This window comes from Drosophila sechellia, chromosome 2L (genome assembly GCF_004382195.2).
Source record: "Drosophila sechellia strain sech25 chromosome 2L, ASM438219v1, whole genome shotgun sequence".
Lineage (NCBI taxonomy): Eukaryota > Metazoa > Arthropoda > Insecta > Diptera > Drosophilidae > Drosophila > Drosophila sechellia.
The window spans coordinates 16,448,971-16,473,518 of record NC_045949.1 but is presented as its reverse complement, the minus strand read 5'-3'; the positions used below and the strand labels follow the sequence as shown (position 1 = coordinate 16,473,518).

Sequence of the window (24,548 nt, the reverse complement as noted above, 5' to 3'; positions counted from 1 at the left end):
AACATTTTATTTAGTTTAAAATTTGTTTTATTTACATGACACTTAAATTCATTAACAAATGCATTCAATAACAATCTATTTGTGTTAATCAGTACTACATGCATGTGCAAGGTTATACCAAATATGCTTCGTAAATTGGCAATCCCAAGTTTCCTTCTTAACTTGCATTCTGGCTTATAAATTTCGAAAAGTACACGGACCCGACCAATGCAGATATTTCAGTGGTGATCCATTTTAAAATGTTGACCTTTTTGAAACCTAACTACTGTAGTCGGTGCCGTTGAGCGAGTTTTTAAAGTGCTGAACGACATAATCGTGATAATAGGCCATTATGCACAGAGGCTGACCGAGAATAATGGAAGCCCACACGATTATATTACCCATTCGGGGACCCAATTTCTTTTCAATGGATTTGGATACGGCCGATAGGGGAATCTGACCCATCATGCCCATAAATGCCCAGATCTTGTATATTTGCAAAGGAACTGAAACCTGGAAATACAAATTAAATTATTGTACAAAATTTCAAATTCAAAATATAAGCCCTCATACCAAATATTCATGGAAGACGGCACTGAACAAAAAGACAATAGTAGAGGCCTGTCTTGAGGAATAGCCCATCTGGACCACAGGGATGTAGAGATGACGCACGCACCACCTATGAACTGGCATGTTCCATGTACGCCAGAAGGTATCAATGTTATTCGCATTCCACCAATCACAATAAAAATTGCGATCAGCAAAGTTCAGCAGTTCGCCCACCGCATTGAGAAAAGAGTGGAACAATAGATAGAAAAAGCAGAGCCAGCAAAGATGATTGGGTAGCTAATTAAATAAACATTATTAAATAATACTTAAACGTTTTATAATTTGCACTCTACCAACCGCAAGTTTAAGGAGTCGCTCAGTGGCTAAGGCCACGTCCATGTTGGAGAACGGAATCAGGGAGTTCCGAACCGATGGAATAATCCATTGTTGAAACAATGCCATAACCACATTCACTCCAATCACCACCTCCAATAAACGCTTCAGCAAAAAGCGTTTGCGCACGCGCGAGGTTCGCGGGAAATTCAACTCATAGCAGAGCGTGGGCGCGCAAAGGAAATACAAGAGATCCTTGTATGTGAGATTATCAGGATATTGCACCAGCTTTGAAACATCCTCGTCTTCTTCACCTCCATTCAAAACTCCTTTTTCTGGATGAAAGATGAATTTTTAATATAAGACATACGGTTGAGAGATATTAACATACTTAGTTCCGCCAAAGTTATGCTTGGTCGACGCTCCCGCGAATTCTTTTGATAGTAAGTCTGACGGCACCACATATTCGTCTGTACATAGGACCAAAGTTTTAGAAAAAGCACAGAGTAAAAGAAGCAAACTGTTGAAGCGCCCACTAAAAAAAATTTAAACGTTTACAGATAATTACATTATTTAAAATACATCTAAACTAAGTTTCTTACTCAAACTAAAAGCATGTCCTTTTAGGTGAATTGTTACCACCGGCAGACAAACCAAGACAACAATGTTGACTATCTGGATGAACAGTCCCAAGCCCTCTGCAATTATTTCCTGGAAAAGAATTACAAATTTGGTTTAATTTTAATTCATTTGGTTAGTTTCTTTTGAAGACAGGACTTGATATTATGACAAATTATACTAAATTAGTAAAGTATAAATATTCGATGTTTGTGATATGAACATTTAAATTCTAAAACCATCGTAGCCCTGTAACGGTAACTTCTCTCATCACTAATAAACAATCGATATCGAAAACTCGCCCTGAGTTCCATCCCCAGATCTGCGAGCATTGTGTGTGCGAAAACGAATTGCGATTTCATTTCATGTTGCAAGACTGTGGAGGAACAAACCACAAGTGATTTAAATTAAAGCAAATAGGACCATCGAAAAGAAAATTGACTCAAAATGGAAGTGACAGAGGCAAATTTACAGCTGCTGGCCGGTTATTTGCAGCAGACGCTGAGCGCCGATCCAAATGTCCGCCGGCCGGGTAAGTGTGTGTAGGAATGCGTGTGCACACACACAACTGCACATGCGTGCAGGGGTGCTGATGTGTATGTGCGCGGGAAACGGTTTTTGGCGACGCCAATGAAAAATACGGTTTTTAAATCCATTTGAAATGCTCCACAAGTTCTCCCCACGTCAACTAAATTTTACAGTCGCGCAGCTTTCTTATTTATTGATTCGAGATTAGCTGATCTTGATATGACTGTTGCCAAGCCAGCTTTCAAAACCATAGCCCTAGTTTTAGGATTATTTAAGGCATGCCAAAATCTCAATATTTTACATACTTATGGAGTCCGCACCATAACCAAGCTTTTGAAAAAATTGTATAAACAACTTATTGCTTGTTTTATTAATATAAGTAGTCCAACGAGGAACACTTTAAGCTCCATATCGGTTGCTTATATATATTTGCAACATCCGATTTCCATATGTATGTAGTTCTAACAAACACACCATTTCCTTCTCTACTTGTATAGCCGAAAAACTTTTGGAATCAACGGAACTGCAGCAGAATTACCCGATCCTACTGCTCAATCTGATAGACAAAGCCCAAATGGACATGACCACGCGGGTGGCGGGAGCCATTGCCTTTAAGAACTATATTAAGCGGAATTGGGCAGCCCACCTGGACAGCGATGGACCGGATCGCATCCACGAAAGTGACAGGAATACAATTAAGACTTTGATCGTAACACTAATGCTCCACTCACCGGTGGCATTGCAAAAACAACTGAGCGACGCGGTCAGCATCATAGGCAAATATGATTTTCCCAAAAAATGGCCGCAGCTTATCGACGAGATGGTGGAGAGATTTGCCTCTGGTGATTTCAATGTCATCAACGGCGTTTTGCAAACTGCACATTCGCTGTTCAAGCGCTATCGTTATGAGTTTAAGTCGCAGGCTTTGTGGGAGGAGATCAAATTTGTGCTGGATCGCATGGCTAAACCTCTGACAGACCTGCTCCAGGCCACAATGCAGTTGACCAAGGTGCACGAGAACAATGCCGACGCCCTGAAGGTCATCTACGGTTCTTTGGTTCTTGTGAACAAGGTGTTTTTCTCGCTCAACTCCCAGGATTTGCCGGAGTTCTTTGAGGACAATATCAATACGTGGATGGGAGCGTTTATCCAGCAACTGGCCGCGGATGTGCCATCCCTGCGTACTGCTGATGATGAGGATGCGGGTGTTCTAGAGCATCTGCGTGCTCAAGTCTGCGAGAACATTTGCCTTTATGCGAAAAAGTACGACGAGGAATTCAAGCCATTTATGGAGCAATTTGTGACTGCAGTTTGGGAGTTGCTGGTCAAGACCAGTCTGCAAACCAAGTACGATTCGGTAAGTAACCGAAACCATACGCTTTTTCAATAATTAATCTTTTAATTTTTCTATTCCTATTTTGCACGCAGTTGGTCTCCCATGCTCTGCAGTTCCTCTCTGTGGTGGCAGAGCGCCAGCACTATCAGAGCATTTTCGAGAACCCAGAGATTCTTGCGCAGATCTGCGATAAAGTTGTCATTCCCAATCTAGACATCCGGCCCTCAGATGAAGAAATTTTCGAGGACAGTCCGGAGGAGTACATCCGAAGGGATATTGAAGGCTCTGACATTGACACACGACGTCGGGCGGCATGTGATCTGGTCAAGACTCTATCAATCAACTTTGAGCAAAAGATCTTTGGCATTTTTGGCCAGTATCTAGAGAGATTGTTGACCAAGTACAAGGAGAATCCGGCTACCAATTGGAGGTCAAAGGATACGGCAATTTATTTGGTTACTTCGTGGGCATCTCGAGGAGGAACTCAAAAGCATGGCATCACACAGACCTCGGAGTTGGTTCCACTCCCCGAATTTTGTGCCCGACAAATTATTCCAGAACTGGAAAGACCCAACAGTAAGCCCAAATAACTACTTTCCCTATTCGATCATCTTATATCTGCATTCTTCCAATACTCTTTGCAGTTAACGAGTTTCCTGTTCTTAAGGCTGCTGCCATTAAGTATGTAATGGTGTTCCGCAGCATTTTGGGTCCCCAAGTCCTAGCAAGCTGCCTGCCCCAGCTTATTCGACATCTCCCCGCCGAAAGCTCTGTTGTTCATAGCTATGCTGCTTGTTCAGTGGAGAAGATCCTTACTATGCGGGATGCTAGCAACACGATCGTGTTTGGTCCACAGATCTTGGCACCTTACACAAATGAACTTATTAGTGGTTTGTTTGCGACCCTTTCGCTTCCAGGTTCCGGAGAAAATGAGTACGTAATGAAAGGTGAGTTTGGGGGACTATCCTATACGTTTCTAGTATGTTAACAAAGCTCTTATTATTATTATTAGCCATTATGCGAAGTTTTTCGGTCTTGCAATCGGCTGCCATGCCCTTTATGGGCGTCGCCCTTCCACGGCTTACCGAGATTCTCACCCAAGTGGCCAAGAATCCTTCGCGTCCGCACTTTAACCATTATCTTTTTGAAACGCTGGCTCTGTGTATAAAGCAAGTATTATTCATTTTGGTGCTAAAGAACAATAACAAATTTTCTTTTTCCCTAGAATTGTTTGTCAGGCCGATACCTCGGCTGTGAGCTCCTTTGAGGAGGCCTTGTTCCCAGTTTTCCAGGGCATCCTACAGCAGGACATTGTCGAATTTATGCCCTACGTCTTCCAGATGCTTTCTGTGCTGTTGGAAATGCGCGAGGGCACTGGTACCATACCGGAACCCTATTGGGCTTTGTTCCCTTGCTTGTTGTCCCCAGCTCTGTGGGACAGGACGGGAAATGTCACACCATTAATTCGACTGATTTCAGCTTTCATCAAGCAGGGATCTGCTCAGATTCAAGCCTTGGGTAAACTGGTAAGTTATATAATATATCACACATTTCATTTTACAGAGTCCAATCTTATACATTTTTCAACATATATTTCAGAGCGGTATCCTGGGAATATTCCAAAAGATGATTGCCTCCAAGGCTAATGACCATGAAGGGTTTTATCTTCTCCAGAATCTGCTTTCCTACTACCCTCCCGCTGAGATTCAAACCAATCTTCGTCAGATCTTTGGCTTGCTCTTCCAGCGATTGTCTCTCTCGAAGACTCCGAAGTATTTAAGCGGCATCATTATCTTCTTCAGCTTTTATGTGATTAAGTTCAGTGGCAGTCAGATGGCTCAATTGATAGATGAGATTCAGCCTAACCTATTTGGCATGCTGCTGGATCGAGTGTTCATCACCGAAATGGGCAAGGTTCCCAAGGAGCAGGATCGCAAAATGGTGGCCGTGGGTGTCACTAAACTCCTTACAGAAACTCCAGAAATATTGCAGCAACAGTACGCTACTTTCTGGCCACGACTGCTGCATTCTCTAATCGATCTCTTTGAACGACCACCAGAGAAATTGATGGGTCTCGAAATAGGAGAGCCAGCAGGAGTTGCCGAAGATCCCGATGCGGGCTATCAAGTGGCATTTGCCCAACTGACTCATGCTCAACCCAACCAGCAGGATCACCTGGCTGAGATTAAGGATGCTCGCCAGTTTCTAGCAACTTCGCTCTCTAAGTTTGCCCAGGCTAGGGCAGGAGAATTTTCCACTTTGTTGTCGCCCCTGGAGCCGGAATACAAGCAAGTACTCCAGAAATATTGTGATCAGGCTGGAGTACGCATTGCCTAAAGGAATCGACCGACTTGGAGCTCATTCATCGCGCAATCAAACCTCGCCATACATTCGAAAATTTCTGCATAAACGCACTCGATCATTCATTGCATGCCCAGTTTATTGTCATTAAAAATTTGTATCTAATGTATCTATATGTAAGTTTTGTAAACAATTAAAAGTTATGTTTTCCGAAACTGGTGTGTTTCATACTTTTCCCTCTGATAAACAAATCATTTCTTGTCAACAACCTTCACTCAATTTCAAAATTGTGAATTTAGAATTTACTAGATACTTCGAAATTTAGCATATAAGCCATGTTCAAGCTAATAATGTATTTCAAGTCGCGATCGAAGAAATTGGGCGTGAGATGCTATCAAAGTGAGTACTTACCATGGCTAGACCCTTCTCCACAGCCAAACAGAGCGAGATGTGCACTAAAGAGTCTGTAAGGGATGGTGATATGAAGGTTATCAATTCTGTTTGCGTAATCATTGATTTTGTTCGTACTTACAAATGCACAGGATTAGGGCGTTATGTCCTTCGCCTTCGTTGTGGCCGCTTATGAAGAAGAACCAATCCAGTGGGTTGATGCGAATGCCATATCTAAGAAATGGGGAATTAGCTAAAACTTGTATTTCTACTTAAGATCATCTTAGTTACTTTAGAAGATTCTCCAAGCCCAAACGCAGACCTCCAATGCAGAGCAGTAGAAATCCCCAGTTCACCAGACCAGAAAAATTGGTAAATCCAGAGCTCCAAGAAAACAGGGAATCTCGCGGTTGATGGATTCTAAAAGAGGCAAAACCCTGAATTTTTGCTTAACAAGTTTAATTTCCATACTTACGGTCTGCCAGGCTGAGCTCTTCTCTGCTTCTCCTCTTTATTGGAAATCTCCTCAGCACGAGTCACACTTTGTGTTCTCCTGTATCTCAGCTTCTTCTCAGATCCGTTGGTTCCATTACCATTTTCATCCTTATCCAAAACTTTGCGATACTGTCGCAGATCGATGGGATTTCCGTGCTGATCGAATAGGTTTTGTGTTGACTTGCGGTTCCGCAGACTGCTAAGATTATGCTCTGTGGCGGACGCCGATCTTCTCAAGCGCTTCATGATTCCAACACCGCTGGATCCGCCATTCTTGGTCGGTTGTTCTGCTTTCCCTGGCTCCTTATCTTGGGGATCCTTATTGGTGGTCATGGTGCTGGTCTCTATATTGAAAGAATTTCAATTTATAATGATTACTTTTAGCGTATCGCAAATTCCATATGCAGTTGAAATGCAAAGATAAGATTTGTTTTGGTATCCCTTATAAAATGATTGAGTGCTTTTATTTTGACACAAATAACTCAGATTGGATCCCATGCGGTTTTAATCAGCGGAGGCATTTTCGGAGCCGCTTATCTATTGAATAAATACGCAACTCATATAAGAAGTAATGAGGGTAATTAAGTAATAAGATGTCTTAATCACATATCTTGGTTTTTATTTATGAAAATCGTTTTATTGCTTACTGAAGCGGGTCATATATTAATCTATTAGTAAATAGAGCTCTAATATAGAGTAAATAGAAGAGACAAAACCAGAAGCAAAATGCGGCTTGCGGTCAAAGTTCAGCTGACTACGAGATTGCTGATTGAGTAATCAGATACCGATTTGCATAGACATTGAACCCGCATTTGATAATGTGGTTAAGCCAACAGCTTCTCACTTAAATCGTGTAAAACCAAGTTGTAAAGCTGTTACGATCGTACTTGACATTAGCTCCCACAGTCAAGATCGCATGTCAACCAAATGGGAGGGCATTATCGCCGTTAAGCCTCAAAAATCCAAATCACAGCGAACTTTTGCAATGGAAATTGTATAGAACTCAAGAATCATCAACCGTTTATTATGTGTGCAGATTCTATTTTTGAATACAAATGCGATTCGAGTTATAGATTTGCGTTCACGCAACTTGTTTGTGTTCAACAACGAGTAGCAAGATACGATTAGGAAATTGATGTCTCAGCAATTATTTAATATTTATAAATCACTATAATACCTACATATATGACGAAATTTGTATGTTATCTGTTGAAAAGAAACCTTAAGTAACAAAATCAACGTCATGTTACGAAGGCAGCAATTTTACCTAATTGTTTTATTCGAATAGTTTGTTGATACCTTGTTTATTTGACATCAAAGTTCGATCACTATCGCTGCTTATCGCTTATGAACCGAAAAATCAATTTAAGTGATCGTAGATGCCAACCTTTTTAAGTAATGGCTTTTGAAAGTTGTAATGTATACGATTCGAGTTCAGGATTGCAATATTTTTTGAAGAATTTTAGGAATTTTTGTCTCGCAGCGTGTATTTAGTATTCCACCAGCGGAAAACACAAAGTTTTACATAATTATTCAGTGCGTTGAACTGATCCAAGTGCAACAAAGACATTTACTCCAATCTCATATGTGCAGAACGATTTCAGTCGAGTCACCGTGACGCAACGTCATTCAGAACTTTAAATCGGAGCTCGTCATGGCTCATCAACCGAATGATGAGTAATTTCCAGGCATCGAGGACCGCGGCAGTCCGAGATGTACATGGAAAACTCAAAGAGATACTGCATTAATATACATATTATAAATCCTTGCAAGAAACTAAGATAATCAGGATATCACTGTAGAGATATTTTCAAGTCCAAGGTAATACAAGAATGCACTGTCAACTTGGTGTGGATTCTTATTGAAAATGTATTTTACTCAACGTCTCATTATTTTATATATGTAAGTGCACTAGAATTGTGACCTCTGCTGTTTGAATAGATATGTAAGAACATACATATACAACCAGCATGTGGAAACCGAACCTGAATTGAATGCTCTCTGCGGTTTGACGATTAGTTTGTTGAACTTTCGGTTTATATTTAAACAGTCGAAGGTGGGGGCGGTACAGCGGCAACTGAAGCCAAATGATAATGGATCTTGGAAAAGTTTCGTCAATTTAGTGAGCACTGTTGATTTTTATTTTATGCACTGCCCTACGGCGACCTTAAAATCGTTAAAATATTCCAAACATTTTAGTTGTGTCCTACATGGACGGATAATTACTGCCGGAACCGGTTGCGGCTTTATAAGGAAGAACTCTCCTTAGCGATGATAAAAGTAGGTCAGTAACTCAAGTCGATTCATCAACTTGAGTGCCGAACGCCGCCCAATGGAACATCGATTGATAAAGGTTATCAAGCTGCGGTTCATAAACTCGGAGATTGCATAATCCCCACGTTATCATGTTGGCAGGGTAGACATGTCTGGCTGGGCCACCCTAATCACAATTTCCTTGCCCCTTACCATGTAAAACGGATGCATACCAGCTAGAGTCGAAATTCTATTTTGCTGGAATCAATCTTAAATAGGTTTGCTGACTTTGGGGAATGAAATATTTATAACTGATTTAAAACATAAACTGAATTTTCAAAGTTTAATGTAATAAGAAGTTAACCATAACAAGCTTCACTGTAGCCTACCAATTATCGAGAGGAAAAATACACAAAAATTTCGCCGGCTTCCTCTAATCAGAGGGTAACAACAATGCTCTTATCAGTCGGAGTCTGACATTTGCCGTGCGACTGATAATTTCTAAGTGGAATGGAATTTGTTTTCCCAACCAGAGACAAGCTCTCTCTTTTGCTGGGTCGTTTTATCTCCGGTCAGAAGTACTCTCTGTTTGGGTTTTCAGCATAAACCGGTTTTTTGGCATAGAAGTTTGTTTGGTTTTTACTGTTTGACTTTTTCTGTTTGATGGCGACGACGCCACATTTCGGAAATGTTGAATTTTTTTAGTTCGCGACGCAATGCCCGGATCAAGGTTATACAGCCATTGGTCAAATATATGCACACGCATTCACACATTTAGTTATATAGACATTATCACCGCTCATTTGATTCAAGGGAAGGCGGAGATAGTTTCACTAATTTATGATGGCTATATGGTATGCAAAAATATAGCCTCTCTATTCGATTATATACGATTTGCTGTTAGGTTTCTCTTGTTTTTTATCAGCTTAGCTGCTGTTATCATAAAATTAAGCCGCACGTGTTTGCCACTTGTTGCTTTTCTTTTCTTTTCAGTGGCTACCAAAACACATTTGCGATTGGAACAACTGCACTTGCAGATCTTCTTCTTATTCGCTCAAGTTCATTACTCCGCCATCGAAAACTTCAAACAAAAGCGAGAGTTAGACAGAGAACGAAGATCGCCGAAGAAGCGTAAACAAACACGCAAAAAACTCTCACACTATTCGTTTAATGTTCCACTATTGTTTGTACTTAGTTAATAATATATTATTTGTCTACTCAGTTTAGCACACCTTGCACACAATTTAATCCAATTGGCAAGTTTTTTGTTGTTTCTTCCAACAAGAGCAGACTTATTTTCACGTACTGGAAGCGGCCTCCTCTTACCGTAAACCGCACGCTTCGACGGCGAGTTTTCAACTGACGCTTGGAAAATACATTTGGAAATAAACAAAGCAATAGGCTGGACATCAGTGATGTCCGGAGCTTAGCGTAAAATGATTTTTTTTTGACGGGAAACACAAATGTAATAAAGCAAGAGAAACAATCGCCGATAGTAGTCGATAGCAGTACTAAAGGTAGAACTTCAAGTAATAAGTAATAATATTGTATTGAAGAATACTCAGAAACGATTTGTCTTTTGTTTACATATTTTCCGCTAACATGTCAACACTGTCAGATAATCTTGGGTTATCGGTATGAAGCAGTGAACGATCGATATTTACTAGAAGGAAATGTGGCGGTACATTTGAAAAGCAAATTATTATTATTCGTAGAAGAGAAAAACAACTGTGTTATTTTTCAATGTATAATTATTCCCAGTGAGCATGAAGGATATAGACATACTTTACAATGAGATAATATGTTTGTATTATCCATCAGTATTTCAACTTACCCCTTTTTAAAAAATTGTGTAGAAAGAGAAAGACTCTCCAGTGCAGTTGCCTCTTATTATGCAGTAGGTGGCGCACTCGACTGATCTCCCCAATAGATGTCTCTATTGTCTTTAATTTTCGTATGTCGTTTTAGTTTTTATTATTTTCACACTTAACAACTAAAAAACGTAGAAAAATTTCAATAATTTAATGCTTAATTACACAACGAAAACTCTTTGCTCGAATTACATTGGGTATAGCACGCAGTCACATTGTGACGCCAGCAGGGCCTAACAACTAACAACAAATAAATACAGATTCAATTAAAGCTGACTTATGTACAAGAACGTATTAGGCGTGAGAAAAAGTTTCTGATAGATTTGGTATAGAGCGCAGTTCAAGAAAAATGCATATTTTGGGCTAATGCTGCTGTCGCCTCTCGTCGATCTCGTCCTCGTCCAGACCCTCGATAAGATCCTCCAAGTCGTCTTCACCATCGTCCACATCATCCACGAATTGATCGATTCGTTTGAGTAAATTGTTTGGCTCTTCAGCCTCCTCCTCCTCCTCGTCCTCATCGTTTTCAGTAACCGTTTCATTATCATCCTCAATGCCCTCCTCCTCATCTTCATCATTGTATTCCATAATATCATCTCTGGTGGTGACCCCGTCTTTAATCCGTGACTCAGGCAATTGATCATAGTCAAATACCTGACGTGTTGCACGAGGTGGTGTTTCAGTGGAAATCGGTGACCCCAGACCTTCGCCAGCTTCATCATCTTCATGGGTGTCATCTTCAAGGAGACTCTCTATGCCCGCCGCTTTACTGGATATCCTAGGTTCCGGTTGCTGTGGCAACAACTTGGTGCTAACTGGCTTCAGCACGGTGCTCGTAGTAGAACTTGCTACCAAAGGTGCATCAGTGGATGAGGCTATCTTTTGGGCATCGGCAAACATATTGTCCAGTAGACTAAGCAGATCGTTTACACCGCTTGGCTTTTCTGGAGTGGGTTGTGGTTGAATTAAAGGGGTAGTGCTGCTTATGGGCACCTTTGTGGTTGTTGAAGTTGTGGTTTTCGTAGCGGTGGCAACGGTTGTAGTGCTAGTACTTGCTGGAGCTTTAGTGGTGCTATATATAGGAGTTTTTTCAGGAGCCCTTGTGGTCGTAGGTTTCATGGTAGTGGGCTTATTAGTCGTAGTTGTCGTTGTCATTGGCGTGGTTTTGGTGTGCAAATGTTTTACCTGATAGGACTCCACAGTTCCCCTCTTCTCATTAGGATCGGCTATCCTAACCACTGGTTCCCTCTTGGAGATAACCGGCACTATCTTCGGACTATGTGGATCCAATTCATTTTGACCGTAGGTCTTCACTTTCGAATGACCCTCTATGATGAGGTACATGGGTCCTAGTAGCGGTTTCGGTGGTTGCTTATAATGGGAGAAAAGAGAGTCCGTGGTGGGTTCACTGGGAGCAGGAGCCACTGTGGGTCTCTGCGCTAGATTGCTCGTCTGAGGGATCAGTAAACGATTACTGGTGGTTGTGCTGGCACGCTGATAAATGGGCAAAGTGGTAGTCGTGGTCGATGGAGTGATTCCCACGGTGGTAGTGCTGCTCATCATCATGGGTCTAAATCCAGAGCTACTTGTTTGGGGAGTGGGTGTAATGTAGATTTCCGGTTGGGGTTCTTTTCTAGTGGCCACAGTCGGAACTGCTATAGTGGGTGGACCGGGCACAAATGTCACGGGAGCATAGGTAAATGGAGGGCGGGTGGAACTCATACCAAAGCCAACAGGTGGTTGTGGGTGATGTGGCTTGGTTGTGCCCATCAAATATTTTGTGGCTGGCATTGTGGGCTTAACCTTGGGCTTTGACGTTACCACCACCTCTTTTTGGAGTAGCTCATGGAGCCACGGCTTCCTAAGACCTGTCTTTGATCCACTTTGTTGACCTGGGAGAGAGTTGGGCGAGTAGATCATCGTTTGCTGGTGATGGGGCCTTGAAAAGCTGTATGTGTGCATGGATTCCTGCAGATGGTGGTCTGAGTAACTCAAACGATATGGTGGCCTGCTGGTCATCCAAGGCGTTGAAGAGGATAAAGAGGTGTGGTGGCTCATCGCTGACGGTTGCTGATGGTAAATCACTGAGGAAGTCATCGCTTGCTTGGGAGTTGGAGAGCTCATATGGTTGAGGCTCATGTAAGAGGTGGGCGCTCCCGTGGCCATCATACTGTGCCTGTATTCCATGGGAGTAACGGACGAACTTGATTTCATCATCATCATGGGTGGTGGCATCAAATGGGTGGGCGGCATGTGCTGCTGGACATGTTGATGCTGTGGAATATGATGGGTTTGCTGTGGCATTTGTGGGTTGTGTTGTTGTTGGGTGGGGGCATAGTAGCTCCTCCGGATGGCTGCATATTTAGCTTGTTGCTGGTGCTGCTGCTGCTGGTGGTGCTGCTGATAATGGCCTAAGCCACCAACTGGTGGATATGATTGGGAGTGGGGTACCCTAACGCGATCACTTGCCACTCCAAGGAGCAGTACCTCACTTTTCGTTTTGTTGCGAAGAACCTCTGGTGGTAGTTCCTTTTTCCTGGCCTCTGGATTACTTTGACCCGTGCTGTTGTTCTCCGCCCAGTAGCGTACTCGATCCAAGGCTGGCGGACTGTAGTCGTAGGTGGGATCCTTTTGCAGTGGATCCCCGTGGCCAAGAGGACGCCACTCGTTGTTGTTGTTCGGGTCCAGCCGTGGAGCTGCGAAAGAGAAGACGCAGGGGTATGATGATTGAGCACCGTATCAATTTACTTTTACAAGTGCAACTTTAATTGCCCCCCAATTGGCCGGCGGGCATTTAAGCCAGAGATTCAGCGTAGAGCCCGGAGTTATTGGCCGTGGCCAAACTCGTTAAAGTGTTAACAAATGTTTTTGTCCCGTCACTTGGCCAAGATGGCATCCTGGTTGCTCATAGCGAGGGGAGCCAGAGGAATTTATTTTATTAGCATTTTCATGCATTGTGATGAGAGAATTGGTATTATATTGGATTCTTAAGTATATTGGTTTTAAGTAATTACATTAATGATGCTTTCAAGAGTGATGAAGTCAAAGGTTTAATAATAATCCTATTCCATCTCATCGAACTTCTCTCGTAACTAACTGAAATGGCTTTCAAGTAATTTTTGCATAAATTGATTTTAACGCCTGCATACAGAGTGCTAGATAGGAGCCTCTATTCAATACGAAGCCCCAGCCACAAGCCGCTTATCTGCGCGCCATGTGGCTCTTAATAAAGCCAAAGTCAGAGGTGAAGCCGTCACAAACTGTGATACCCAACGCCCACCTGGCAGACAACACTTGGTGGCTCCTCCGCCGGCAAACGTTGATCAGTGGGGGCCACGACCATGGGCAATCAACACCGCAAACAGACAGACACAAAGTCTCATTGGAACCACTTGGGTCGACTTGGATTTCGGCTCGGTTTTAGCTCACCATTGCCTGATTGACTGATCAACGGGCTGAGGTAAAATAAATGGCAGAGGCGGCGAAGGCGACGACTGCGAATGCGGAGGCCTGATAAATTATTAGCTAAAACCAGACAAATCGCTTTCCATTTGAGCGGTTGCATAGGCATGCGGAGCTATAAGCTCCCAGCTCCTCGACGTGAGGACATGCACTTGACACAAGCGGAAATGGCCACTCTGGCATCTTGATCTCCTTGTACCAATTGGCATTTGAAACGTTAACATGAAAGGCAATTGATTCGCTAGTCTGATAATTTAAATATGCAAAACTTCACATCATGTAGACAAAGTATGTCGGGTGTTTTTATTAGAAAATGATTTAATTACATTTAAAAACAGATTTCTTAGAATTCAATAGCATCTATCTACTTTCGTATTGGTCGTATAATATGGTCCTATTAATATTGTAGGGTATTTACTGCGTCGTTTCGCCCTTCCACTGCATTTTCATAATGGGTGGGCGCGCTCTGCCTACAATGGGTAGCTCGGCTTAACCGGAGCCACTCCAATCGCAGCCAATCGAGCACATGCATCCCATTTATCCTTGCATAATTGCCTGTGACCACGAAACAATGTTGCCAGACGATTTTCACTTTCATTCGCATTAAAATGCCTCGCATGATTGCGTTCAAAATTGTTTGATCTCCTAATGCTGGCCATTAAAATAGTGACCGCTCTCCGCACCCAGGCACCCAATTATGTTGGCGAAACAAAATCAAAGTGCAAATCTTTCATATTTTTCATTTCGCTGCGGTTGTTGTGCGTTGTTCGTTGTTCGCTCACCTGTTGTCGCACCGGGCGTCAGAGCAGCCCCATCCTGGCTGCCAATCGTCTCCAAAGTCTGCGGCTGTGATGTGGATGCGGTTGTTGATTGAGCCAAGACCTCGACCACATGGTCGCCGGAGGCGAGTCCGAGGAGCAGGAGGTGGAACAGGCCAAGTATCGTAACCAAATCGCGGCTCTTGTGGCGTTCACTAATCATCTTGCGGCTGGCTTGGTTCGTTGATCGGTGTCTCTGGGGTGTTTTCTTGTTGCTTCTCGTCTTATCTGGAATTTTGTTAAATTGTTCAGTTTCGGGTATGAGCGAGTCATGATTTAATAGCCAACATCGATTGTGTTCGCCGAACTTGATCTGTGCAATTTCGGCCACCGCAATTGATTCTTAACTATTGGATAACAACGGACGTGAATGAGGAAGTTTGGCGGTGGATGCATTCGACTCACTTAAGAGGTTGTTATCAAGATCGTTGGCCAATTAATTTAGAGCTGGTATGAAATTCAGGTAGCCTTTTAGTTGTGATCATAAAATGGAATGCCCGTTTAATATAAACTAAAGAGTAAAGAAAATTAACCTTTCACTTGGCTCGATTTATTAATGAAAAGGTATTAAATTGTAAATTGTTTTAACCAATCGGATTTTAATAAGGCTTATTGAGGGAAAAATAAGCGAGAAGATTTATTAAACGATAAGGCTTTAATTTAAAATACCAAATTTGAGCAACGTAAAATGTCCTGAAGCAAAAGACTTAGGACACAAACTACACGAACTATTACAATAATTTTAATTGGAATCTTATATGATTTTTTAAATGTTTTATTTTGTGTGATATTTATTACGGAAAATACTAAATACGAAAATAGCGATTATACCCAATTTTAAATTAATTTTTTGAAAACAAAAGACTTAAGTAACAAACTTAACGTTCAAAGGACATACAATTATTTTTTGAATAACTGCAACTTCTATCTAAAATTATTATGAACGCAGCAATGCATCGGTCTGATAAAAGAGGCTTCTCCAAGATTGATACGATTAATTCATAATTTATGGCATTGTGCGGCGGAGGGCAAACAGACAACGTGATTAAAAGACTCCCAGGAGACCGGGGACTGAATGCCAGCGGTCAGATGATGTATACGACCTGGGTGGGCGGCGGCTCTGCTTTTTTTGGCTTTCTTCTGCATTTCCTCTCGAAAATATGTCCTAAGGGCTTCTTATCATCATCTCCCTCCCCAAGTTGCATGTCATCTTTGTCTCTTTTTTCGGTTTTCTGAATATTTCTTTGCGGCTTGCGCTTGCCGGGCGATTCGTTCCCATCGAAAGTGAAACTTGTGCTTTTTGATCATAAAAGAAAATTTGCATTTATTTTGCAGCAGCTCTACGGGTTTCTTGTTGTTGCCTGCATGCTGCTACGGTTGTTGTTGTTGCTGGTGCATCGCGCTCGGCGGCAATCGTAAAAATTAACTTGATTACTACACGCATAAATAAAGCCATTAAATGGCAAACATCTTGCTATGGCAGCAATTAAAATCAAATAAAACTCGCCGACGGCTAAGAAAAGTGGAAGGGGTGATGATGGACTTGCAATTGATAATAATTTATCCCGGCCAACTTTTTGACCAACACATTTTCCAAGTATCGCTCCTAATTTCCCCCAATTTTCCCCCGCTTCCTTCATTAAAGCAATTGCATTTTTATGCGGTAGGCCTAACTTGTTTTGACGCTCTCGTTTCGTGTGAGTTATTTAATTATTTTTATTATCTTACATCGGCTTTGCATAATGCGTTTAATTACGCATAATTTCCGTGTTATTTAACTTTATTAGCTTTACATGACAAGAGAAATGTGTCGATTGCTAAGTGAGTGTTAGTTAGTAAAATAAAAACATTTTACAGACAGACAGGTTTACGATTATAAGATGGAATGATATAAAAGATCTATCGATTCAATTAAAAAATGTCATTACTTTTTTATTAAAACAAACTAATTTGTTTGGTCAGTTTGAATTTATTATACAATTAATTTTAAATGCCTTAAAAAAATATAAGTCACTTTTTATGATTTCACATATAAAAGAGCTACAACCAAAAGCTGGGCCATAAAGTTAAAAAGTAGGTTTTCGATGTTAAAATGTAGTATTTCTAATCAATTGGCTAAGGAGCAATGTCACTGCACCTGCTGCACTAAAACTAGTCTTATTTTCCCGCAACTTTCCAGTACTTCGCAGGATCTCGACCTCTTTGATTGAGCAACCCACGCCATGTCAAAACTGTATGGTCTCCTATCATAAATGCATTCCAAGCACTCAAACGCTGCTCACAACATCGAACCCAAAAGGCTCCATCAAGTCCAAAAGGCGCTGTGAGGCACTGGGATTAAGAAAAAATCTCTGAGACATGGAGATGGAGTGAGAGATGCACTCAAAGCGACAGCTGTTAAGTGGACGGCTAAGCCAATATGTGTAAAAAAAAGGCAGCTATAAAAAGCCGATGAGCAAGCAAACAGACCAATAAATAGACAAACAACCGAAGCCGAGACCAAATATCCATTCAAGTTCGCGACAGTTTTTATGCCAGCAGCGGCAGCAGCAGCAGCAACGCAGCAACCTGCAACCTGCAGCAGCAGTAGCTGTAACACGAGCAACAAGAAACTGGCGCACTGAGATGCATACCAACATGGCAGCGTATTAGCCAAAGACAAATACTAATTGCAGCCAAAGCAGCTGCCAACTGCCAACAGAAGCAACTGCCACAGCAGCAACATTAGCAGCAGCAGCAGCAGCAACATCTACAAATGCATCAGCACAACAGCAGCGCCAGTTGCAGTTGCAGCTTGAGGCTTTTTGTTACCGGCAGTTAATTTCATTTAAAGAATGTCATCTTCACTTTAAGTGAAAGATAAATGCGCCGAGTGGCCCGGGAGTGTCTGGAAAATCAAGTGTATGTGCGCCCTTTCTCTCCTTGCCTTGCATCGCCTCTTTCATTCTGTACACACGGCGTATGAGTGATGTCAGTTTGTTTGTCTGCTTTTCGTTGGCACAAGCGCCGGCTTTAACGCCATTCAGCGTCTTAATTCTTTGCGCAAAGATGCAAGATCGTAAAACAGACAAAGCACTCGATTTCGCTGGCGAAGAAAGGTGGATTTTATGTGCAACATCCGCACTCATGGATTATACCATTGAAAACCGAGAGTTGATGGATGGAAAATGCGGGAAAATGTCCATCGACATTGTATCGTGACCAAGTCTTTTTAGTAAAATGTTATTTTTTGGGGATTCTAACGGGCTACAAGTAGGTCGTAATATGATTTATTACGCGCAGCAATTTTGGGAAAATTTTAAATCTGAAGGCGTCTGGGAACCTTAGAAAAATATCGTGGGCTTAGTGTTTTCTGTTTTTCTGTTTTTTGTTTTTAACGTATAGTTCTCATCGAATGTAACCTCAGGCCTCATAGATCTATGTTTCGTGAGTACTCAAGTATTAAAGTATCAAGACTAAATTTAAGCTACACTCAATTGCAATTAATAGTCGCCCATTATTTCTTCAAATCACAAGTAGGGCTTACAAGCTGTGAAGCGCTCAAAACAAGCGATCGAGCAAAGTGGTATTCATTAACGTAGCTAAGAAAATATTTTATCTCCTTTGACAGTTAAGCTTTCCATTGAAGTCTTAGTTATATTTATTGTTACATATTTTAAAACAGTTAAGCACTTTCTTTCCTGTACGTTTTGTTCTTTCACTTTCACAAGCTTACACAATCTATGCAGGATCTTACATCACCTTTTTCCCGGCCAATCGACTGGCCATTCAATGTCACTGGCACAGGAACAAATATTTTAGCGGTTCCGCGAGTCTTTTTTAATTTGTACTAGTAGGTTGTTTTTTTAATCCTTTTGGAACGGCAATCTAATTTGCAGTCGTTTCCTTGCCGACAATAGTCACAAATCAGTAATCAAACACAAAGCCACTCGGCCAGACAGTGAGGCTGGCCAGAAGACATTTCATTTCATTCAGTAAATTTCACTTTTAAGCGACCAGCGCGACCGATGAAGATAGCAGCTCTTCGAGCTTCTGCCGCCGAAACCGACAGACATTCGCACGGCCTCGGGTTTTGGGACAAAACCTGGGATCTTTATGGAGGAGCCAGAGGTTCAGGCGCTTCAGGTTTCGCTTCGCTTTGCCAGTGCCACCAACCAGTGCATCCGTTTCAAAACGCGTCCGTTTGTTAACTGATTTCCCGTGGTCTTGGCCAAAACTAAAATTCGAAACTGTTAAAAGCGGCAGCGTCGTCGACGCAGGCAGCACTCGACTTCGGCTTCGGCTGAGATTTTCAGGTACATCGAACCAGCTGAAAAGCAAAGCCTGCACTTGTCTTCGTGGTGTTGCCGCCGTCGCAACGCTTTTGACCAACGCTTTTGGCCAAAGCGAATCCATAAAGACACGCGTCGCCAGCGCAGTTGGCAGCGCAGTCGACTTCGTCACCAAAGTTGTCGTCTTTTCGCTTTTGTTGCTGCCTGTTTGTAGTCGTTGCCCAAAGGCAGACTCACTTTTCACTACCTGCAACATGTTACCGCTGCTAGCCAAGAATTCTGATTAGGTTTGATTATATTTTCTTTCGAGATTTACAGAAATCTAGATTTTAAGAAAGACTAAATAAAATTCTAGTGCCAACGGTTATTAAAACGATTTAATTATCGAAAATCCAAAAGTATATATCATTTTAGTTCTTTACCCTAAAACTTGCACTTTCGCTGCCACCTGTTGCATAAAAAGCAAACATCAAAAATAAATTTCTACTGGCAATCGGGTCGTAAAATATGTTAAAAGCTTTGGGCAGCAAAAACAATTGGCAATAGTCATGACATGACTGGCTGTCAATTGGCGTTGCTGTTGCTGCTGGGCGTGTGCGTAGTTGAGGGGAAGATTAGAGTAAGCCGACAGACATGCATACGAAACTCGTCAGTATGATAAAGAAATAAAATAAAATAAAAAGAAATGACAACGGCTGCGGAAAGATTATGCTGTTTTCTGCCCACAGAGCCTCCCTTTGTCCCCCTTTTCTTTCGACATGTTGGAGGTGTCAATAGGTGCAGTGTTGCAAAAAACATCGAACAAATAGCGTATTGCAAATCGAAAGACTCTGGCAACGAACTTGACGCATGACTTTCGAAACCTAGAATGGCACAACACGCAAATATCTATGCACACTCCTAAATGCCTGTCGTTACAGAATTTTAAATGTTTGCAAATCATTCCACTTTCTTTTTTTCCTTGTTTTTTTTTTTTTTTTTTTTGTTAAAAAAGAAAGAACTAAGTAAATTCATCTTTTAGGAATGAAAAACCAACTAAATTAATTTGACATTACTAAAATGCAATCGAAATTAGTTAACAATTAATGTTAAAAGGCTTTTATTTTATTTTGCTGGTTTTTCTCCGATGAAATGGAGTCAGAGTAAGGACCAAATCATCGCAAATCACTGTATAATGTACCTCACTAAATCCCCCCACGGTAATTTGTTTTCCTCCTTTTCCCCGCCTTGAAATCACCAATTGGGTTTCCTCAGTCAGTTGGTCATTTGGCCAGGCTCGTTAACTTGTTCAGTGGCCACTTGCAAGGCCATCTTGCCATCTCAAGTGCAGCATTTGCCAAGACACCCCCGCCAGCTAGTGGGAACCCCCTTAATTAGCGCATGTGTTGCATGCGGCGGATGTTGCATGTGGCCAGCTAGCTATCTGGCAGCCCACTCGGCCGTGTAAATTGTATCAATAAATTTATTGATTTCAACTGTTGCTGCTGACTTGTTTAATATTTTGCGACGATTTATGTTGCAGGCATGCAAATTTTAGTATTTATTTGCTTTGTCGGTGCACCAGAGGAACCGGCAACTGATGGCGGCCAAGATGACGCTGCTCCGGCTTTAATGAACATGTCGTCTCCGCCGTGTCGTCGCTCTCGGGAAAGAGTCATCAAAACACACACGCATGCCAAATTTGTGTGCTCCGGCTGTCAGCTCTTGTCGCGTACCCCTCCGCCCCCTCCCCCTCCCACTTCCTGCTACACTATAAACAATATGCAAAGGAATGCAATCAAAGCTAAAAATATTTTCCAGAAGGAGTTTAGTGGCTCTTGGTTACAACAAACATTTTCTGGAAGTTAATTAATGTAAATTTATTTTGATGCGGTCAGGTATATTTTTGTTCGTACATGCTTAATGTATTAATGGATATTTTAATAAATTAAAAATTAATTAAGACAATATTTATATATATTTCTGATCGATCTACTGCCTGAATGTGCTGTGAGTGTTTGCCCCAATTTTTTTGAGTGCATTTCTATGTCCTGCTCGTGCCCGTGTAGCTTAATGACAGAAATTAGGCAACCTTTCACTGGCACATAATTTCACCCACACACACACACACACACACACTCGCAATGACTTATACAAAGACATTTCCGGCACGGGGCGAGAGTTGGTTTGTGTTTTCTTCTCATTTTGGACTTTGGTTGGTTTTCAGCATTTTTTGTTTAATTTTTTATTTTTTTTTTTGGAGCGTCTGCACACCCATAGAACACTTTCGTTCACTGGCCAAACGAAAACGCGGCTCGCACATATTTTTATCGCTTTGCATTTGGGGTTAGGGCAATTTCTACGGCCATCGACTTGCCACTTGCACCGCCTGCCATGCATGCTAAATCAGGTGAAAAGCACTGCCGCCCCGAAAAAAGACGTCGCCCGGCGCATTGCTAATTAGATAAACAAATTTTTGCTTTTTGTTGCGACGCACCATCGACACTCGCACACAGAAGCGGACACTCGCTGCCGTACATTGTTGCACGCACTCGAGTTATTGAAAAGTGAAATAAGCCGCGAAAGGTGGCAGGTTGAGCTGCGGAAGAAACCGAATTTTATATGCTCTATCATCCAAAAGAATAGAAGAAATATAAATATATGCAAGCCATACATATTTACTACATTCATAATGCACTTTGAATTTAAACAGTATCTTAAACATCATCTTAAGTACATTGAGCTGGTAATTATTCCAATTTTCAATAAGTTAGATGCCTTTTTTCTTTACTTGTTTCAAAGTATTTATCAAAGTGCAGCGACTCATTCGACAGGCAGCGCGGTGATAAATACACAAGCAGTCCGATGTTTAGTTTCTAAAAAAGAAAGTGAAATTCGAATGCGGACAGAACGAAGCGCAAAGTGCGCGGCCCAGGCAGCTCCCAACTTGGCCAACTTGGCCAGGACCAGGCCAATACGACAAACAACAACAACAATATTGACACCAACCAACAAAAAGTAAAAGAAAAGCAACACAACAAACATAAAAACAAGCGGCTTTAAACCTGACTGAACTGCAACAAGCGGCAGCGGCGAGTCATTCACAAGTTGTGATGCTAAACAAATATGACTAATTATGGAGGAACTGACGCACTAAACAGCGCCACATAATGCGCCCGTCGTCTCGGTTTCGACGTAGATGGTCCACGTCCATGTCCACGGATGGAGCGCAGTCCGGACCGGTTGCCGGCGGCCAAAACCAACACCCGCAATTTCGCCAATTCGTGGAAAAGCGCTCGATTGTATGAATGAAATGCGTTTTACGCGACAAAGTAGATACCGATCGTCACCAGCAGTTGTACACTCGAAGAATAAATAATAATTAAATAATTAAAAAAGAAAATTGATAACTAATGACTTAAGTCGTTTTCCAAAACCATTATTAAATCTAAGCACTGAAATGTATATTTTAAAAGTTTCCTTAAACCTTTGAGAACACTTTGCTAACAATATACCTTAAGCATATTTTCTCCAAGTGCAGTTTTCTCTGCTAGAAGTGAGTAATACCTACTAACCACTCCGCACATAACCTGCCCACAGGTCATGCCACAAGTTCACCAGCCAAGTCGGATGGCAGCCGGGGCAGATTCCGATTCGTTGGCTGCGATATTGGTGACCAAAATATGTGGCGACCCCGTCCACGCCAGCTGCACATCAATCGGTTTCCCTCGTCCAAGGCCGACTCGAAGGCGATCCTCGAAAGGGGCGACTGGGTGATGGACGAGGGGCCAACGCTGCGCTGGGGCATCGCACCCGTCAGCCTGATGGCGGATGACTTTGCCGCGGCGCTGAGTGTCCTGCCCGAGCAGCACCATCGCATCGTGTCCTGCGTGGCTGCCTATCAGTCGCACGCGCTCGCCTTCGCCGAGCGCCATCAGGTGGAGAACGTGTACACCAGCTTCGAGGATCTGGCCAAGTGCCCAAATGTCGGTGAGTTTACCACATTCTGCTATATTCTATGAAACATCTACTTAATCATAATTTTGTTCGAGCGCAGATGTAGTGTACATTTCTCCCCTGAATCCCCAACACTCGGAGCTGTGCCATTTGATGTTGAACCACGACAAGCACGTCCTGTGCGAAAAGCCGCTCTGCATGACGGAGGAGCAGGTGACCAAGCTGCTGGAGAAGGCGCGGGCGCGCGGTCTGTTCCTTATGGAGGGAATGTGGCCCAGATGCGTGCCCGCCTATCATTACCTGCGGCATCAGATCCTGCGAAACCGTTTGGGAGAGATCAAGCAAGTCCATTGCACTTTGGGCTTGCCCGTTTCGCAGGGGTAAGACTTTAAACGTAGATGGGAGAACTAGCACATATTACATCGCCAAATTTGCAGGAGACTAGGACTCTACGGCGGAGTCACCAATGATTTCGGTGTCTACGGTATGCAGCTGGCATTGTGGGTGTTTCGAGAAGTACCACGCTGCCTCAAGGTCAGTGGTAGGGTCAACTCGGAGCACGTGGACGTGTCCGCCGACATTGAACTGTGCTTCACGCGCGGCAAGAGGGCCCTCATCGAAGTTAGCTCCGAAAAGAAGCTCAGCAACCAGGCTGTTATTCAAGGCAAGGATGGTTCCATTAAGGTGGGTTTGCCATAAAGTTTAAAATCTTGCATTATGTAATTTTTCTCCAAGATGAACAATTACTGGTGTCCAACGCGTCTGATCACCGAGGAGGTGGATTATGAGTTCCCGCTCCCGGGTGGCGATCAGATGCCACCCACCCACTACCACAATCGACTGGGCATGTGCTACGAGGCGGAGGAAGTGCGCAACTGCATTCTGAAGGGCAGCACGGAGAGCGATGACTTCAGTCACAAGGAGAGCCTGCTGCTGGCCAATCTGATGGACACCATCCACGTCGAACTGGGAGTCGGTGAATTCGCCAATCGCAACGAAGTTTCAGATCTGCAGAAGCAGATCGAGAATGTGCAGGATATAGTCAAGGATCCCGAGGAGCTGGCCAGCGAGACGTGCCGGGTGGTGGAGGATGTCAGCATGGGTGGAAGTCTGGAAATCAATCGGCAGGAGGTGAAAGACCAGGTCAAAGGTCATTGATTGAAATTGAAATTTAGGGTGTGCCATGCTTGCGGAAGACACTAATCTTATCACCGGATTATAATGTTTTTAAAGAAATCGACAATGCTCAACGAGTGAAAATAAAACGAATCGCTCTGCTTCTAAAGAGTGAAATATGGCTTTTTAATGGTTCGCGTCTAGGCTAAAAAGTATTGATCAAAGTAGCAACGGCATAAAGAGCTTTACCAAAAAGTATGTTAGTCTGTGGTGAATTTGTAATTTGAATTTT

General features: G+C 42.5%; 4 protein-coding genes across 6 annotated transcripts; 2 read left to right on the top strand and 2 right to left on the bottom strand.

The window, feature by feature from the left end:
* Positions 1 to 9: 9 nt before the first annotated feature.
* Positions 10 to 10,140, bottom strand: LOC6614434 (diacylglycerol O-acyltransferase 1). Of its 2 annotated transcripts, none has more exons than XM_032727826.1 (10): positions 10,015 to 10,140; positions 6,510 to 6,873; positions 6,326 to 6,454; positions 6,177 to 6,268; positions 6,056 to 6,108; positions 1,464 to 1,572; positions 1,253 to 1,396; positions 886 to 1,196; positions 553 to 825; positions 10 to 492 (listed from the first exon to the last, which is right to left on the bottom strand). In XM_032727826.1, the coding sequence occupies exons 2-10, from the start codon at positions 6,860 to 6,862 to the stop codon at positions 259 to 261; spliced, it is 1,698 nt and encodes a 565-aa protein (XP_032583717.1). In that variant the 5' UTR covers positions 6,863 to 6,873; positions 10,015 to 10,140; the 3' UTR covers positions 10 to 258. The 2 variants fall into 2 exon arrangements, with proteins under 2 accessions (XP_032583717.1, XP_032583718.1); XM_032727827.1 differs by having other exon boundaries at positions 10,109 to 10,132.
* On the top strand, positions 1,785 to 5,859 carry LOC6614435 (exportin-2). Its single transcript, XM_002038832.2, has 7 exons — positions 1,785 to 2,011; positions 2,505 to 3,364; positions 3,436 to 3,919; positions 3,988 to 4,290; positions 4,356 to 4,512; positions 4,569 to 4,869; positions 4,943 to 5,859. The coding sequence occupies exons 1-7, from the start codon at positions 1,927 to 1,929 to the stop codon at positions 5,678 to 5,680; spliced, it is 2,928 nt and encodes a 975-aa protein (XP_002038868.1). The 5' UTR covers positions 1,785 to 1,926; the 3' UTR covers positions 5,681 to 5,859.
* Positions 5,906 to 24,419, top strand: LOC6614431 (trans-1,2-dihydrobenzene-1,2-diol dehydrogenase). Its single transcript, XM_002038828.2, has 5 exons — positions 5,906 to 6,043; positions 22,784 to 23,173; positions 23,241 to 23,520; positions 23,578 to 23,824; positions 23,876 to 24,419. The coding sequence occupies exons 1-5, from the start codon at positions 5,980 to 5,982 to the stop codon at positions 24,296 to 24,298; spliced, it is 1,404 nt and encodes a 467-aa protein (XP_002038864.1). The 5' UTR covers positions 5,906 to 5,979; the 3' UTR covers positions 24,299 to 24,419.
* On the bottom strand, positions 10,786 to 19,112 carry LOC6614433 (mucin-2). Of its 2 annotated transcripts, none has more exons than XM_032727825.1 (3): positions 18,670 to 19,112; positions 14,898 to 15,161; positions 10,786 to 13,349 (listed from the first exon to the last, which is right to left on the bottom strand). In XM_032727825.1, exons 2-3 carry the CDS (start codon positions 15,094 to 15,096, stop codon positions 11,017 to 11,019), a joined length of 2,532 nt encoding a protein of 843 aa, XP_032583716.1. In that variant the 5' UTR covers positions 15,097 to 15,161; positions 18,670 to 19,112; the 3' UTR covers positions 10,786 to 11,016. The 2 variants fall into 2 exon arrangements, with proteins under 2 accessions (XP_032583716.1, XP_002038866.1); XM_002038830.2 differs by having other exon boundaries at positions 18,675 to 19,112.
* Positions 24,420 to 24,548: the final 129 nt, after the last annotated feature.